We start from the raw sequence: 13,464 nt of genomic DNA, 5'->3' as shown, positions 1-13,464 counted from the left end.
ACCTTGTGTGGGATAAAGTGTTCGGGGAGAGTTTGAACTTCGAAGCATATCGGAGGCTCTCAGAAAGATGAACTGTCAGAGAGCCAAGCTATTTCGCTGAAACCAGTGCGCTAGAATCTGCTAATTGCAGCGTGGCCAAGAAGGAAAGAAATTGATCAATTAGCTTAGGGATCATACGAGTGTTTGCAGCCGCATTACTTGAAAGGTCTTTTTTATATTCTAAATCATATCTATCGTGATCACATTGCTGCCTCAGCAGCGACACTGAATGCATGGACGCTGCCTCGCGGTTGGAAACTTGGAGAGCTCTGAGATCCATCATTGTCACCCTCCACCGATTCGTCAGATGCATTACCCCAGCCACCACCTCCAGGTCTAAGACAAAGACTTATTAGCATGTATTTTCAGTTGAACAGGGCGTCGCGTATATCACTCACGTATGAATCAGAATCCGTTCTCCGGGTTGAACTTCAAGTTCCATCTTGCCGCCAATATTGATCATTCTCTCTGTTCCATCCAGCTCCTTCTTGAGGTAGAGATTCAAGCCGGCTTGTCCAGATTCACCTCCTGCCATGCCATATGGATGATATACGCGCCGTTCACTGAGCATAGAGACCGAGAGGGGCATACGGAACTCCAACTCACGGATAACACCGTCTCCGCCGCGGAAGCGGCCAAGACCGCCAGATCCCTCCCGGATTGCAAATCTGCGTAGGATGACCGGGTACCGCAGCTCGTATACCTCTGCATCTGTGATGCGTGTGTTTGTCATGTGGACATGTACACCAGAAGTACCGTTCCAAGTCGGCCCTGCGCCTGAGCCACCGCAGATCGTTTCACCAACACCAAAGCCGGGAACTTCAATACCGGTCTTAGGATCAACACCTCCCATGCCGAATGAGATAATGTTGCAACAGCCATGAGAGGCAGCACAGGCCTTGAATGCACCTAGTACGACATCCGTGATACGCTGTGAGGTTATAGGGTTGCCCGCGCAGACGGCAGCATGACCGGATGGATTGAGCAGTGTTCCCGAAGGAATAATCACATTGACCGGGGCAAGGCAGCCCTGATTGAGGGGAATGTCAACATCAATCAGCGCGCGCAAGCTGTAAATGATGGCTGAGTGAGCGATGGCTTTTGGTGCATTCAGGCAATTGAATGTTTCCCGACCAGTGCCTGTAAAGTCGAAGTCGGCAGAACCAGTCTCGGAATCGATGCGGATCTCAAGTCTAATTTCCGTGCCATCGTCCATGAAGTCGGAGAATCGAAGAGGAATGCCCTGGTTTTTGCGGCCGATAGATTTGAGCAGTTCGCGGACGGCGACCTCTGCGTTGCGCTTGATTGCGTCCATGTAGAAGTGTACAACTTCCAAAGTGTTCTCGACAACCAGTGCTTCCAAGAGCTGGGCGCCCTTGTGGTTTGCTGCAATGGCAGCCTTCAAATCCGACACATTATCATTATATGTCCGTGTGCCGCTGCAGCCGGGATATGAAGCTGGCTCATCATATAGGAACTTTCGGACTATGTCCTCGTCGAAGCGACCTTGTGATACTACCTTGAAGCCCATTGTCATTGCACCTTCTTCGTAGAGCATCTTGCTATCTGAGGGCATGGAACCGGGTGCGATACCGCCAATCTCAGCTGATTTCTGTTAGACTGCCCCTACGAATGATCGACAAATAGTAGAAGGAGAGGTCTTGAGCTTACCGTGGTGGCCGCGAGAGGCGACGTAGAAGACAATATTTTCGCCTTCTTTATCCCAGACTGGAGTGACAATGGTGATATCGGGGAGATGGGTTCCTCCGGCAAGAGGATGGTTTGTAAGAATATGATCTCCCGGATTTAGATTTCCACCAAATTGCTCATGCTGATACCGTACAGCATACTCCATACCTGAAAAAGGCGTTAGCACAGTTTATTTCTCGCCAATAAAGCTTATTCCAGAGCGGCTTCAACTCACTTCCCAGATGAACCGGTACATTCGGCGCATTTGCAACTAGTTTGCCGTCGGGCGAAAACACAGCACAGGAAAAGTCCAGTCGCTCTTTGATATTTGTAGACACAGATGTCTTTTGGAACATCCGGCTCATTTGATCAGCAACAGACATGAAGCGGTGACCAAAGATTGATAATTTGATAGGATCCACAACTGTCGCCTCAGCAGTCTGCTTTTTTGAAGATTGGACATCCAAAATTACATGTCTGGACAAGATTGTGGCACTGGCATTTGGCTCGACGACAATAGTTTGAGTCTTGTCGATAATCATTGCGGGGCCCTGAAGAACGTATCCAGGCTTCATATTATCCAAGAAGAATACTGGAGTAGTAACTTCACCGACCGCGGCAAAGTACACAGAACATGAATCGTCTTGCTTCTCTGCGCCCACAGATGTCCGAGCGATCGATTTGAGCTCTTGCTGAGGAGCCTCTGGTGCAATAGAAGTTGACTTTCCAACACCTCGGACGCGGATATCCTCTACGAGAATGTTGCGACCAGGGAATGTGAAGGAGAACTCGCGCTCGTGCTCTTTGATGAACTCAGTCACAAAGTCTCCATGTTCAGGCTCAAGCACCATCAACAAATTGTCAGTGCCCTGATATCGCAGATTGAGGTAGACTTCATGCTGAATCTGACTTTCATCAATTCCGTCGGTCGTCAATGCAGTAGTGACCTTGTTTTTCAATACAGAGATGCGTTCAGCGACACTTTTCATCGCTATTTGGTCCAGCACGCCAGATGCCGGCTCTTGAGATTCATGAACGACATCTGCAAGAGCCATGCCATAGGCAGAAAGAATTGAAGAGAACTGATGAATGATCACAGTACCAATGGATAGCGATGAGGCAATGGCACAAGCATGCTGTCCACCGGCACCACCAAAGCAGGCCAAGTTATGGGCCGAGGTATCATATCCACGAGCCTCTGTTAAGGCGCGAATAGGCTTTGCCATGGACTCATTGGCCACCTGAATGAAGCCCAGTGCAATCTCTTCCGGGGACTTGCTTTGTCCGGTCTCGGCGTTGATCTGAGCCGCGAGCTCAGTGAACTTCTGCCGGGTAATGTCAACATCCAAGGGTTCATTCTCATTAGGGCCGAAGATTTTAGGGAAATATGCTGGAAGCAGGCGACCAAGGAAAAGATTGGCATCGGTCACCGTCAGAGGACCTCCCTTCCGGTAACACGCGGGCCCTGGATGAGCACTTGCAGACTCGGGTCCAACGGCAAACAGCCCATGGCGCCAGAAGAGAATACTTCCACCCCCGGCGGCAACAGTATTGATATCTAATTGCGGTGCCATCACGGTCACACCAGAAATGTTGTTCTCGAAGGTGTGCTCCAACTTGCCGTCGTATCTCGAAACATCTGTACTAGTACCGCCCATATCAAATCTGAATGGTCAGTGGCAATCCATATATAGAGTAAAGATTTAATGCGGGCCTACCCAATGACAGGTTTTCTATCTGTCTCATCAAAAGATGTACCAGCATAGCCCACAACACCGCCTGCAGGGCCAGACAAAATTGCACGAAGGCCAGTGAATCTGTGAGAATTAGCAAGGTTTATCTGTATTGTGGGCGGTTATCAACATACTTTTCGAAATTGGCAAGACCACCATCACTTTGCATGAATTCGCAGCGTGTATCGGCAGATCTGAGTCCATCTTTGAAACCAGAACGGAAGCCTTGAATATAGCGCTGGATGACAGGAGTCAGGTATGCATCTGCAGTAGCCGAAGCACCGCGGGACGTCATCTTGATCATAGGCAGCAGCTGACTGGAAAGGGAGATCTGGCTGAACCCAATATCCTTTGCAATCCTTTCAATTGCAAGCTCATGATCTTGGAATGTATATGAGTGAATCAGACAGACTGCAACAGAGCGATAGCCTTTGTCGTACAGTTGCTGAAGACTCTGTCTTGTGCTTGTCTCGTCGAGTGGTTCCAAGACACGTACCACCTCTCCACTGATACCCCTTTTCAAACAGGCATCAGACTGCAAAGCTCCCTGTAGAGCTTCTTTATTTGGGGTGGGATTCTGCTGATAGTCCTCAATTGTGACGCGTTCATCAATTTCAACAACGTCCTCGTACAAGACATCAGGACGTTGGATGTTCAGCGCAAACAGTTTTGGTCGAGACTGGGTTCCAATGCGCAAAGCATCTTTGAACCCCTTCGTGATCAACAGCGCGTGAAGTTCTCCTTTACGTTCGAGCAAGGCGTTGGTAGCGACCGTTGTGCCCATGCGGATGCTCACATTCGAGAAGTCGGCCGTAGTGAGCTTTTGGTCCCGAGGGAACGTCTTGCCTGTGGCTTGCTCCAGAATTCGTCGAATACCCTCAATTGGAGCATCGGCGTAGTTGGCTGGATCCTGCGAGAGCAATTTGACGACGATCTCCTCATCGTGACCATCCACAATTCCTAGACAGTCGGTGAAAGTACCACCGCGATCTGCAAGGGTGTTAGCTGCTTGCTTTATGATGAGATATAACTAAGCAGATTTTTCCCATGCATGTCAATTGGATCAATGTAACTCACCGATGGCAATCTTGATGCTTGGAGCATCTAGTTTGTGAGGAGACATAATGTGCGATGTGTTTAGAACTTGCTCGACATCCCAAGGGCCAAGGCTGCCTTTTATGAACAACCATCGAAGCCAACTAGCAGGTCGAAGCGAAGTAAATCGTCTAAAAGCGCCACAATCTCCTCTGTTCGACTTGGTGGATGCCGAGACAAAGCGGGGAGACAGAAACGCGGAGAAGGGCCGCTTATCAGTTCGCTCCGACCTTCCTTCAGCACGCAAACCCTAATTCCGGCCTCTTTTGGAGATAACCCCCTGGGCAATTATCTTCTACACTGATTGGCTTTGAGTAGGACTATAAAACGATCTCAAATGATGATCCACCTGCATTCCAGTGTGCACATGTCCCCTTCCATCCCATAACACACAAAATTCCTTACACTATGACGGTCGACAACAAGGACTCTACCGTTCCTGAATTTCAAATTGCATTCGACCAAGAAAAGTCCCAGACATGCGACATCATTGAAGCTCAACTCCAAAATGGCGAAGATGTTGCAGCTCAGTTCCTCGCTCGGCTCGATCCAGCTATCGCAGCTGAACCTGTCACCGAGGCGGAAGCGCGCCGTGTACTATGGAAAATTGACATAATCCTCATTCCAATAATTATGGCGACGGTCGTGTTGGCCGCGATTGACAAGGTCATCATTTCAAACGCGGCCATCTATGGTATGAAAACCGACACGCATTTGACTGGAGATCAGTACTCTTGGGTCGGCTCCATTTTCTACTTCGGATACCTCGCCTTCGAGTATCCAGCAGCACTGCTCATTCAGCGGCTTCCCGTTGCCAAACTCTTCTCGGCGATGGTGTTTGGGTGGGCTGTTCTGCTACTGTGCACCGCGGCGACGCAGAACTTTGCGGGATTGGCCACAGTGCGCTTCCTGATGGGCATGACAGAAGCCGCCGTTTTCCCAATTGCGAGTATTCTCACTGTCATGTGGTGGAAGACCAGTGAGCAGCCTATCCGTGTCGCGTTTTGGTTTAACCAGCTCTCCTCCGTCTTCTCGGGAGTGATCAGCTACGGTATCGGCCAGACACACACGGCACTATCACCCTGGAGACTGCTTTTCATCGTACTGGGCGTTTTTTCCTTCATCTGGGCTATTGTGTTGTATATATTTTTGCCGGACTCACCCGTGCAATGCTGGTATTTCTCGGATCGCGAGAAATTCGTCTGTCTGGAGCGCGTCAAGGACAACAATACCGGCATGGAAGACAAAACCATCAAGTGGTACCAAGTACGAGAATGCTTGGTCGACCCGAAGACCTGGCTTCTGGCGCTGTTTTCACTAGCCCAGAATATCCCAAATGGCGGCCTGGTCACCTTTTCCGCTATTATTGTGACAGGTATGGGGTATTCCCCGTTGATCACTACCGTGCTGGGTATCCCCACTGGCGTACTCGCAACGGTGTGGCAGATTTTGCTAGGCTTCCTCGCTGCTCGCGTGCCAAACTCCCGTTGCAACATCATTGCCATGGCCAACATTCTCCCGATGATCTGCGCGATCTTGATGTGGAAATTGCCACGCGATGACAAGCAAGGTCTGCTAGCAGCATACTATGTCTTCTACACTTACTGGGCGCCCTATGTGCTGTCAACTTCTCTACCCATGGCCAACACCAGTGGCCACAGCAAAAAGTTGACCATGAACGCCATCTTTTTCTTGGCGTATTGCATTGGCAACATTATTGGTCCACAATGTTTCCGATCCGATGATGCGCCATCGTATTCACGGGGATATGAGGGCCTTCTGGGTTGCCTAGTCGTGGCTATAGCTTCCATTTTGGCCTATGGGGTTCTTTGTCGGTGGGAAAACAGCCGTCGCGATAAGGAAGGCCAGCTGAATGTGGAGCCAACGGAAGCTGGTGCATTTTCTGATTTGACGGATCAAGAGAAACGGTCATTTAGATACACTTATTAGCCTCCATTTTACATAGTATATGGAGACTGGATTTTGTGTTGATCAAGATACACGAATCTAAATAACTGGTGGCGAATGAGAAAAGCGTTCAATTAAATATTACAGTATGTTATCCATTTTAGCCACAATCCAACCCTAGTTTAGTCTCTAATCCATAGACACAAGAAAAACAAGGGCCTGGGCACTATCTGGTTGGGGAAACGGTGGAGGACGTTGGGATAAAAGGTGAAGGTCGAAGCGAGCGCCACTATTTTGGAGTTACGCATCGGAGCATTTCCGACTCCTACAAGCTGTCAGATCTTTATCAGAAGGTCAGAACGAAGCTAGCGCTTTCTCCCCCGCACACTTGACAGTCTTTCTCCACCGTGCATCAGCTTGTGCGCGAGGAAGCTGGGAACGAGATAAGATGGTCTGACGAAAAGGAGGTCGGATTAAACCGCCCGAATAAATATGGCAGCCCAGCCCTCAGAGTTTGGAATAGCGGCCAGAGCAATTACGAAAGCAAGTCAGCTCCCACGATGGACAAACAAACCCGAATTCTGATCGTGGGTGCTGGTTCCTTCGGGACTTCAACCGCATACCATCTTTCGCAGCGCGGTTATACTTCCATTCGCGTGCTGGATCCATACGCACCTCCCTCCTGCGAAGCAGCCTCCACCGATATCAGCAAAATCATTCGCAGCGACTATAATGAGCCATTGTACGCACGTATGGGGATTGAATCCATTGATGCGTGGCGGTCTTGGCCGCTGTTTCGGGGGCTCTACCATGTCCCCGGGTGGATCCTGAGTGCCGCGAATCTCTCCCGTCCCTTTGTCGAGGGCTCGATTGAGACATGCAAACGACTTGGAGTAAAGGGTCTTGAGAAGCTCACCCCAGACGAGATTCGTCGTCGCTTTTCTGTTGTCACGGGGAAGTTGGATGGATGGAACATTAATGTATGGAATCCCACGGCTGGATGGGCAGCTGCTGGTACAGCTATCGAGCGAATGGCCCATGCCGCTCAGCAAAATGGGGTGAGATATATCTCCGGGGAGACACGGGGGCGGGTACAAGAGTTGATTATGGACGATCTCACGGGCGAATGTAAAGGAGTCATCACGGCAGATGGCACAAGACACGAGGCCGATATGGTCATTTTGGCTGCAGGAGCATGGACTCCTTCATTGTTAGATGTGAAGGGCCAATTGACTGCGAAGGGTCACAGTGTCGCTCACATCCAGCTCACGCCTTCCGAGACCCAACACTACGCTACTATGCCCATCATGGACAACCTTGAGCTCGGATATTTCTTCCCTCCCCAAGAAGATGGAATTTTCAAGATGGCTCATAGTCAATTCATCACCAACATCCAAACCACAAAGTCCGGTATCACCACTTCAGTCCCACACACCTTCGTCCAGGCACCTGGAGACGGTCTCCCTCTCGAGGTTGAGGCTCAGATGCGCCGGAACTTGCGGCGCGTGCTGCCCGAGCTTGCAGATCGACCCTTTTGCTACACTCGACTTTGCTGGGATGCTGATACAGCCGATCGTCATTTCCTTGTCTCACCTCATCCCGAGTACAAACGTCTGTTCCTCGCAACTGGCGGCTCGGCACATGGGTTCAAGTTCCTTCCGGTCGTCGGAAAATATGTCGCAGATTTGCTTGAGGGGACTCTGGACCCGGAAATTGTCCGTCAGTGGCAATGGCGAGCTGGACAAAAGAGTACTGCTACAAATTTGGCTCACTTGGATCCGGAAATGGAATTGAGTGACCTTACAGGATGGAAAGGCAGACAGGTACGTGAAAGAAGCCATGCCTCCCGACTATGATGTATTCTAGTACGGGAAGGCTGAGTGGATGATTGAACTCTCGAAACACGGCTTTGCTGCGGGCTTTAGAAATTGGAGTCCTAGAGAGAGAGAAAAAAAGGAAGAAATAGGAAAGGACGAGCTTGTGTATATAAGTCTTCACACTGTAGCTTAAGTCAAGCAGAGCTTCCATCCACCGAGCATGACCATCGCATGTTCCCACGAGAAGCGAGATTCATACACTACATTCTTCTCTCGCCGTGAATTATTCTTTTTCCGCCGCTTCCTTTCATCCTGTGATGATAGATCTCTTTGCCGCCAGACCATTTGCACAACTTCAATTGCCGGGGCAATGTTCTGAAACGATTGTAAGACTTTCACAATCCAGAGAGAAAATTTGAAGACACATACCCCGAATCGACGAATACCCTCCAATTCTTCAAACAGCTGTAGCACGACAACTCTTTCCTCTTCCCGGTGGGCACAGCACCCTGCCAGGAAGAGAGGCCACAATGGTAGAACCGCAGTACGCATCATATTCGCTTTCTTTTCCGACATGAGGGCCAGAATCTGTTCCACATAGGTATTCTTCTCGTCTGAAGCCAATATTGAAATACTGAAGGTGTTGGTGGTCGCCTTGGTCGCACAGATCTCGTGCAGAAGAAGCAGGGCGCCCAGCCTGTTTGCCTCGGCGATGGCAGCACATTCCATGCTAGGATCAATATTTCCAGAGGGTATCTTTTGTTCTAGTTCATCAAGGTTTGTTTTGAGGTGATGGACATCTGTATTGCTGGTTTTCAAGTTGCCATCTTCGCGAGCCCACGCTAGTTCCGCTACTTGGTCGATCATCAACAAAAGGGCGGGACTCAATCCCATATAGGGATCAATCGTGTCTGAATTTTCAAGGATACTGTCCGGTAAAACGGGGGATGTATGGAATGTAGGATAGGTGACGCGAAACGCTGTGCGGGCAAGAACTAAATGGAAAGCGAAATAACGGTTGAAGAAATTCGTCAACTCCTGGCTATGCGATGAGCGACCGGGGCGTTCTTTTCGTGTTCGAATTAGGTCTTGAAACCCGTTAAGATGCGTGACCCATGAAGGTCGACTGCTATCTGAAATCTGCCAGGAATTAGTAGATGGCCATTGAGAGAGCGGGCAAGGTCTTACGTCGAACCAGCATAACATCAGTACCAGCCCTAGCATCTCATCCAGTTCATGCTCTGTCCAATTATCCTGATTGAGTAGACTGCGGAGGTGAGTTAGCGCTCGATGGTGATGCTCTAACGCTGAAAGCCGGTACCGCTGGTCTGACAGTTTGAGGGTATTAGCCGCGACGGCCAACGCCGCGTGGTAGAGTCCCTCTGATTGCAGGGCCATGGGTAATATAAGGTATCGATATGGATTATAATGAGCGTTGTCGACGAGGGTAGAGCTGCTGCAGATAATGTGCTCGAAGTATGACATGAGCACAGGATCACAGTTCGATCGCTGGCCTGCAGGGATGGTGTTCAGCCAAGGAGATGAAGGACTGGGCTGAGAAAACGCCCTCATTGCTTGGGAACTGAACTGGGTGCCATCAAAATGGATCTCGAGATCGATCATAGTCGTGTTCAAAAACATCCAGGGCCGATCCACGCGCGCATATTCCGGTTGTGGCGATAATCTATTTTCCGTCGTCTGCTCCAACGCCTTCCTGTCATTCCGAACGGCACCTTTTTGCTTCGACCACACCCCTGACCTTCCATGGCATACTCCCCGGGCCATGGATTCCTCGTGCCAGATGAGACGAACTCCATATCCGCATGAGGCATCGCTACGTGCGCAACGGCGGCATATTGGGTGGGTTTCTGACCGGTTTTGATCAGAGCCATGCAGAACTGCAGGGGAAAGGAGGAAATTACCGTCGCATTTGATGCGTCGTGCACGACATGTCCAACAGCCAGTGCGAGCTCTTGAAATTGCAGTCATGGCCAATCCAGCTCCTACCCCGCATGGCAGTGGAGGATGCTCTGTGTTATATGCGCGCCAAGGCGATAGGCCGGTGTTAGTCTCTTTTTCCAATTGGCTGTTATGTCTACTTGATTTGTCCGTTGCAAAGCCTCACTCTCGTGTTGGGGCTTCGATCGGATGTTTGCGCAACGGGATACTTCAAAGCATCATGAACGTAAGTGTAGGGCCGGTTCTTCACAGACATCGCACGAATCATAGATTGGGCATAGGCTCATATTGATCTTGTCTTAAAGCACCCAGGTCCTTTGCTGCTGCAGGTTTGGAGCAAAACATATGGTCTGATTGCTGAGTTGCAGAGTTCATGGCTTGATCATCCGCTTGCACCAGAAGGAAAGGCGATACTACAGAGTAGAGGGATAGCATATGGCAGAGGAAGTTTGGAAAGAGACCGTAAAAGGCGCAGGTCTAGACCAGTCTAACAATAGAGAAATACGCCCCGGCATAACTATTAAAATACCTACCGACATATCTTATGGGTGATCTTGATATCTACGGAGTACAGTTGGGCACGTCTGATATATGTACATGTCCAGCATGTGTCTAAACATTTTATTGCAGACTGAATGCCAAGGGAGCTTGGTACAATCTTCTTTCCAATCCCTCGCTATGGTAGCTGAGGCAATAATTCCAAGTATCAAGTAATATAAGTCTCTGGGAATCCCCAGGCGTGATTCATTGTTTCGTACAAAAATCCACGGATGCATGACTCCGAGGCGCATGGACCTTTCGCCCCAAAAGAGAGTTGTTTTGAATTATCGGCAACACAAATGTCCCATTTAATTGCAGTGCATATTCCAGGATCTCTGCATCCACACATAACACCAGGTTCCTCGGCACGTCTCAGCGTGTCAGCGTGCAAGTCCCCCGCTTAAAGCCTCCCGGCTTCCCCTACCGCTTTTCTCCACATTTCCTTTTTCCTCCGAGCTCAACATGGGGTTCAGTACTGCTAGCGAATTTGATCAGGTAAACCCAGTCTCAAGCGATTCATGAATTGCCGCTCATGATTTCCAGGCGTATCAAAGTGTCCGGCGTGGATTCGCGTCCGGCACGACCAAGAACAAAGAATGGCGGCGCCGTCAACTGAAACGCGCTTGGTGGATGATCGAGGACAACAAGAAGCGTATCTGTGACGCCCTCTATGCTGATCTGCACAAGCACTATCAAGAAGCATACACTGGCGACTGCGGTAGTATCCAGGCAGACATTCTACGCACTCTCGATAAACTCGATGAGTGGACCAAAGATGAGAAACCAGAGAGGTCCGACCCTCTCAATTTTCTAGGAGGAGCTACCATCCGCAAAGAACCTCTCGGTGTAACTCTGATTATCGGCGCATGGAATTTCCCTGTCACTCTGCTTCTGCAGCCAATGGTTGCCGCAATTGGTGCCGGATGTGCCATGATCCTCAAACCATCGGATGTTGCTACTGCCACTCAAGATTTGTTGATGGAAATTATCCCTCAATATATGGACCGCGATGCGATTCAGTGTGTCACCGCCGGAGCACAGGAAATGGGCTATATTCTGGAACATCGCTTTGACCACATTTTCTATACTGGATCCCCCAATGTTGCGAAGATTATCCACGCCGCAGCCGCAAAGCATCTGACCCCCGTCACACTCGAGTTGGGCGGCCAATGCCCGGCCATCGTAGCGGAGTCGGCGGATCTCGATCTCACTGCGAAGCACATTGCAGTGACCAAGTTCATGAACGCTGGACAGGTAGGCCTACACCGTACACGCCCAGTCATCCTAGGCTAACTCGTCTGGAATCAAACGCAGATCTGCTTGAACGTGAATCACGTTCTTGTCCACCCTAACCTACGAGAACGCCTAGTTGCCGAGTTGATTCGGTACTTTGACACGTTCTCGGGAGGGTCCGACAAATCAGAGGATTACACACACATTGTAAACGATCGCAATTTTGATCGCCTTGAAAATCTACTCCAGCAAACCGCCGGTAAAATTGTCTACGGTGGCCAGCGTGATCGTCAATCCCGGTACTTTGCACCAACGATCGTCACCGGAGTCAAACCCGGTGACGCCCTTCTGTCCGAAGAGTTGTTCGGCCCGATTCTTCCCATCATTGACGCAGACTTCAACACTGCCATCGATTTTACACGCGCCGGAGAACATCCTCTCGCGATCTATGCCTTTACCCATCAAGCTGCCGAAAAGGCTCGCATTCTCAATGAAACCCAATCCGGCGGCGTGACCTTCAACGACTGCGCTCTTCACATGGCTGCTCGTGATGTACCATTTGGCGGTGTCGGAAATTCTGGACAAGGATATTATCATGGCCCCCATGGTATTCGGACTTTCTCGCATCTCCGTACACACATCAATGCCCTCCCTGCGTGGATGGAGGGGCTCCTCGCTGCGCGATACCCCCCTTACTCGGTTGAGAAAGCTCATAAAATGATACCCGCTTCCAAACCATCGTTTGACCGGGATGGAAATGATACAGGTCTTGGTCACTCGAAGTGGCTTTTGACTGTTGGCATGTTAGGGCTGTCCGCGCTAGTTGCTACCCGGAAGGATCAGATTATCGCTTACGGTTCGAAGTGGCTTAAGTGAATCCGAGGTGTTGGGTAATGCGAAGATGGGATCTGCTTCAGCTTTTGTATATCGATTCTCATAGGTGGGATTATGTGGGCGACTTTCTTAGGTATTGATTGAAGCGGGAAAGCTCTCCACAATCAGTAAGTGGGTTGATGGACTGGTGCACCCGGGAGGATTGTCGGATCAAATGGTTCTTGAATATTGACACATTATTGGAATATCATTCATCTACATATGCGCAGTGGCCCTAGTTATTCGTTAAAAGGTAGCTACTGGTTGGCTTCCTCACAGGGATATCAGATACAATAGTATCAACTGTAATATCTTTGGAGATCCTGACCAAATGAGTGGGAGTCTATAGTCAAGCTAAACGGCACATAGATACCTCTAGGTAAGTAGCTCACTAACCAAGGAATCCCTCAGACACCGCTAGTAGATCCTTAACTGCAACGGATCCAACTACTAACGGTCCGAACTGACCTTTAACTCGTCTCTCCAGATCGTTTGAATATGTGTTGGAAAGGATATTCTACCACATGATGCGATCTTCGTGTCATGGGCTTCGTAATAAGAAATTGGTACAGACATGA

At 49.7% G+C, this 13,464-nt stretch overlaps 5 protein-coding genes across 5 annotated transcripts; 3 read left to right on the top strand and 2 right to left on the bottom strand.

Moving 5' to 3' along the window:
* Positions 1-239: 239 nt before the first annotated feature.
* N7457_002563 (uncharacterized protein) lies at positions 240-4,584 on the bottom strand (the record flags this gene model as incomplete). Its single annotated transcript, XM_057173609.1, has 7 exons — positions 240-375; positions 438-1,644; positions 1,711-1,896; positions 1,964-3,393; positions 3,447-3,545; positions 3,596-4,451; positions 4,539-4,584. The coding sequence occupies 7 exons, from the start codon at positions 4,582-4,584 to the stop codon at positions 240-242; spliced, it is 3,960 nt and encodes a 1,319-aa protein (XP_057033760.1).
* Positions 4,585-4,964: 380 nt separating this feature from the next.
* Positions 4,965-6,506, top strand: N7457_002562 (Major facilitator superfamily domain general substrate transporter; the record flags this gene model as incomplete). Its single annotated transcript, XM_057173608.1, has 1 exon — positions 4,965-6,506. The coding sequence occupies one exon, from the start codon at positions 4,965-4,967 to the stop codon at positions 6,504-6,506; it is 1,542 nt and encodes a 513-aa protein (XP_057033759.1).
* A 518-nt stretch (positions 6,507-7,024) lies between these two features.
* N7457_002561 (NAD(P)/FAD-dependent oxidoreductase) lies at positions 7,025-8,320 on the top strand (the record flags this gene model as incomplete). Its single annotated transcript, XM_057173607.1, has 1 exon — positions 7,025-8,320. The coding sequence occupies one exon, from the start codon at positions 7,025-7,027 to the stop codon at positions 8,318-8,320; it is 1,296 nt and encodes a 431-aa protein (XP_057033758.1).
* Positions 8,321-8,470: 150 nt separating this feature from the next.
* N7457_002560 (fungal specific transcription factor domain-containing protein) lies at positions 8,471-9,904 on the bottom strand (the record flags this gene model as incomplete). Its single annotated transcript, XM_057173606.1, has 3 exons — positions 8,471-8,656; positions 8,711-9,421; positions 9,470-9,904. 3 exons carry the CDS (start codon positions 9,902-9,904, stop codon positions 8,471-8,473), a joined length of 1,332 nt encoding a protein of 443 aa, XP_057033757.1.
* Positions 9,905-11,242: 1,338 nt separating this feature from the next.
* On the top strand, positions 11,243-12,889 carry N7457_002559 (aldehyde dehydrogenase family protein; the record flags this gene model as incomplete). Its single annotated transcript, XM_057173605.1, has 3 exons — positions 11,243-11,275; positions 11,324-12,034; positions 12,095-12,889. 3 exons carry the CDS (start codon positions 11,243-11,245, stop codon positions 12,887-12,889), a joined length of 1,539 nt encoding a protein of 512 aa, XP_057033756.1.
* Between the last annotated feature and the right edge of the window lie 575 nt (positions 12,890-13,464).

Source organism: Penicillium paradoxum (assembly GCF_028828445.1).
Source record: "Penicillium paradoxum strain IBT 22861 chromosome Unknown utg000003l_segment0_segment0, whole genome shotgun sequence".
Classification (NCBI taxonomy): domain Eukaryota; kingdom Fungi; phylum Ascomycota; class Eurotiomycetes; order Eurotiales; family Aspergillaceae; genus Penicillium; species Penicillium paradoxum.
Note: the sequence above shows the minus strand (reverse complement) of the source record. Positions and strands in the feature narration are given on the sequence as shown.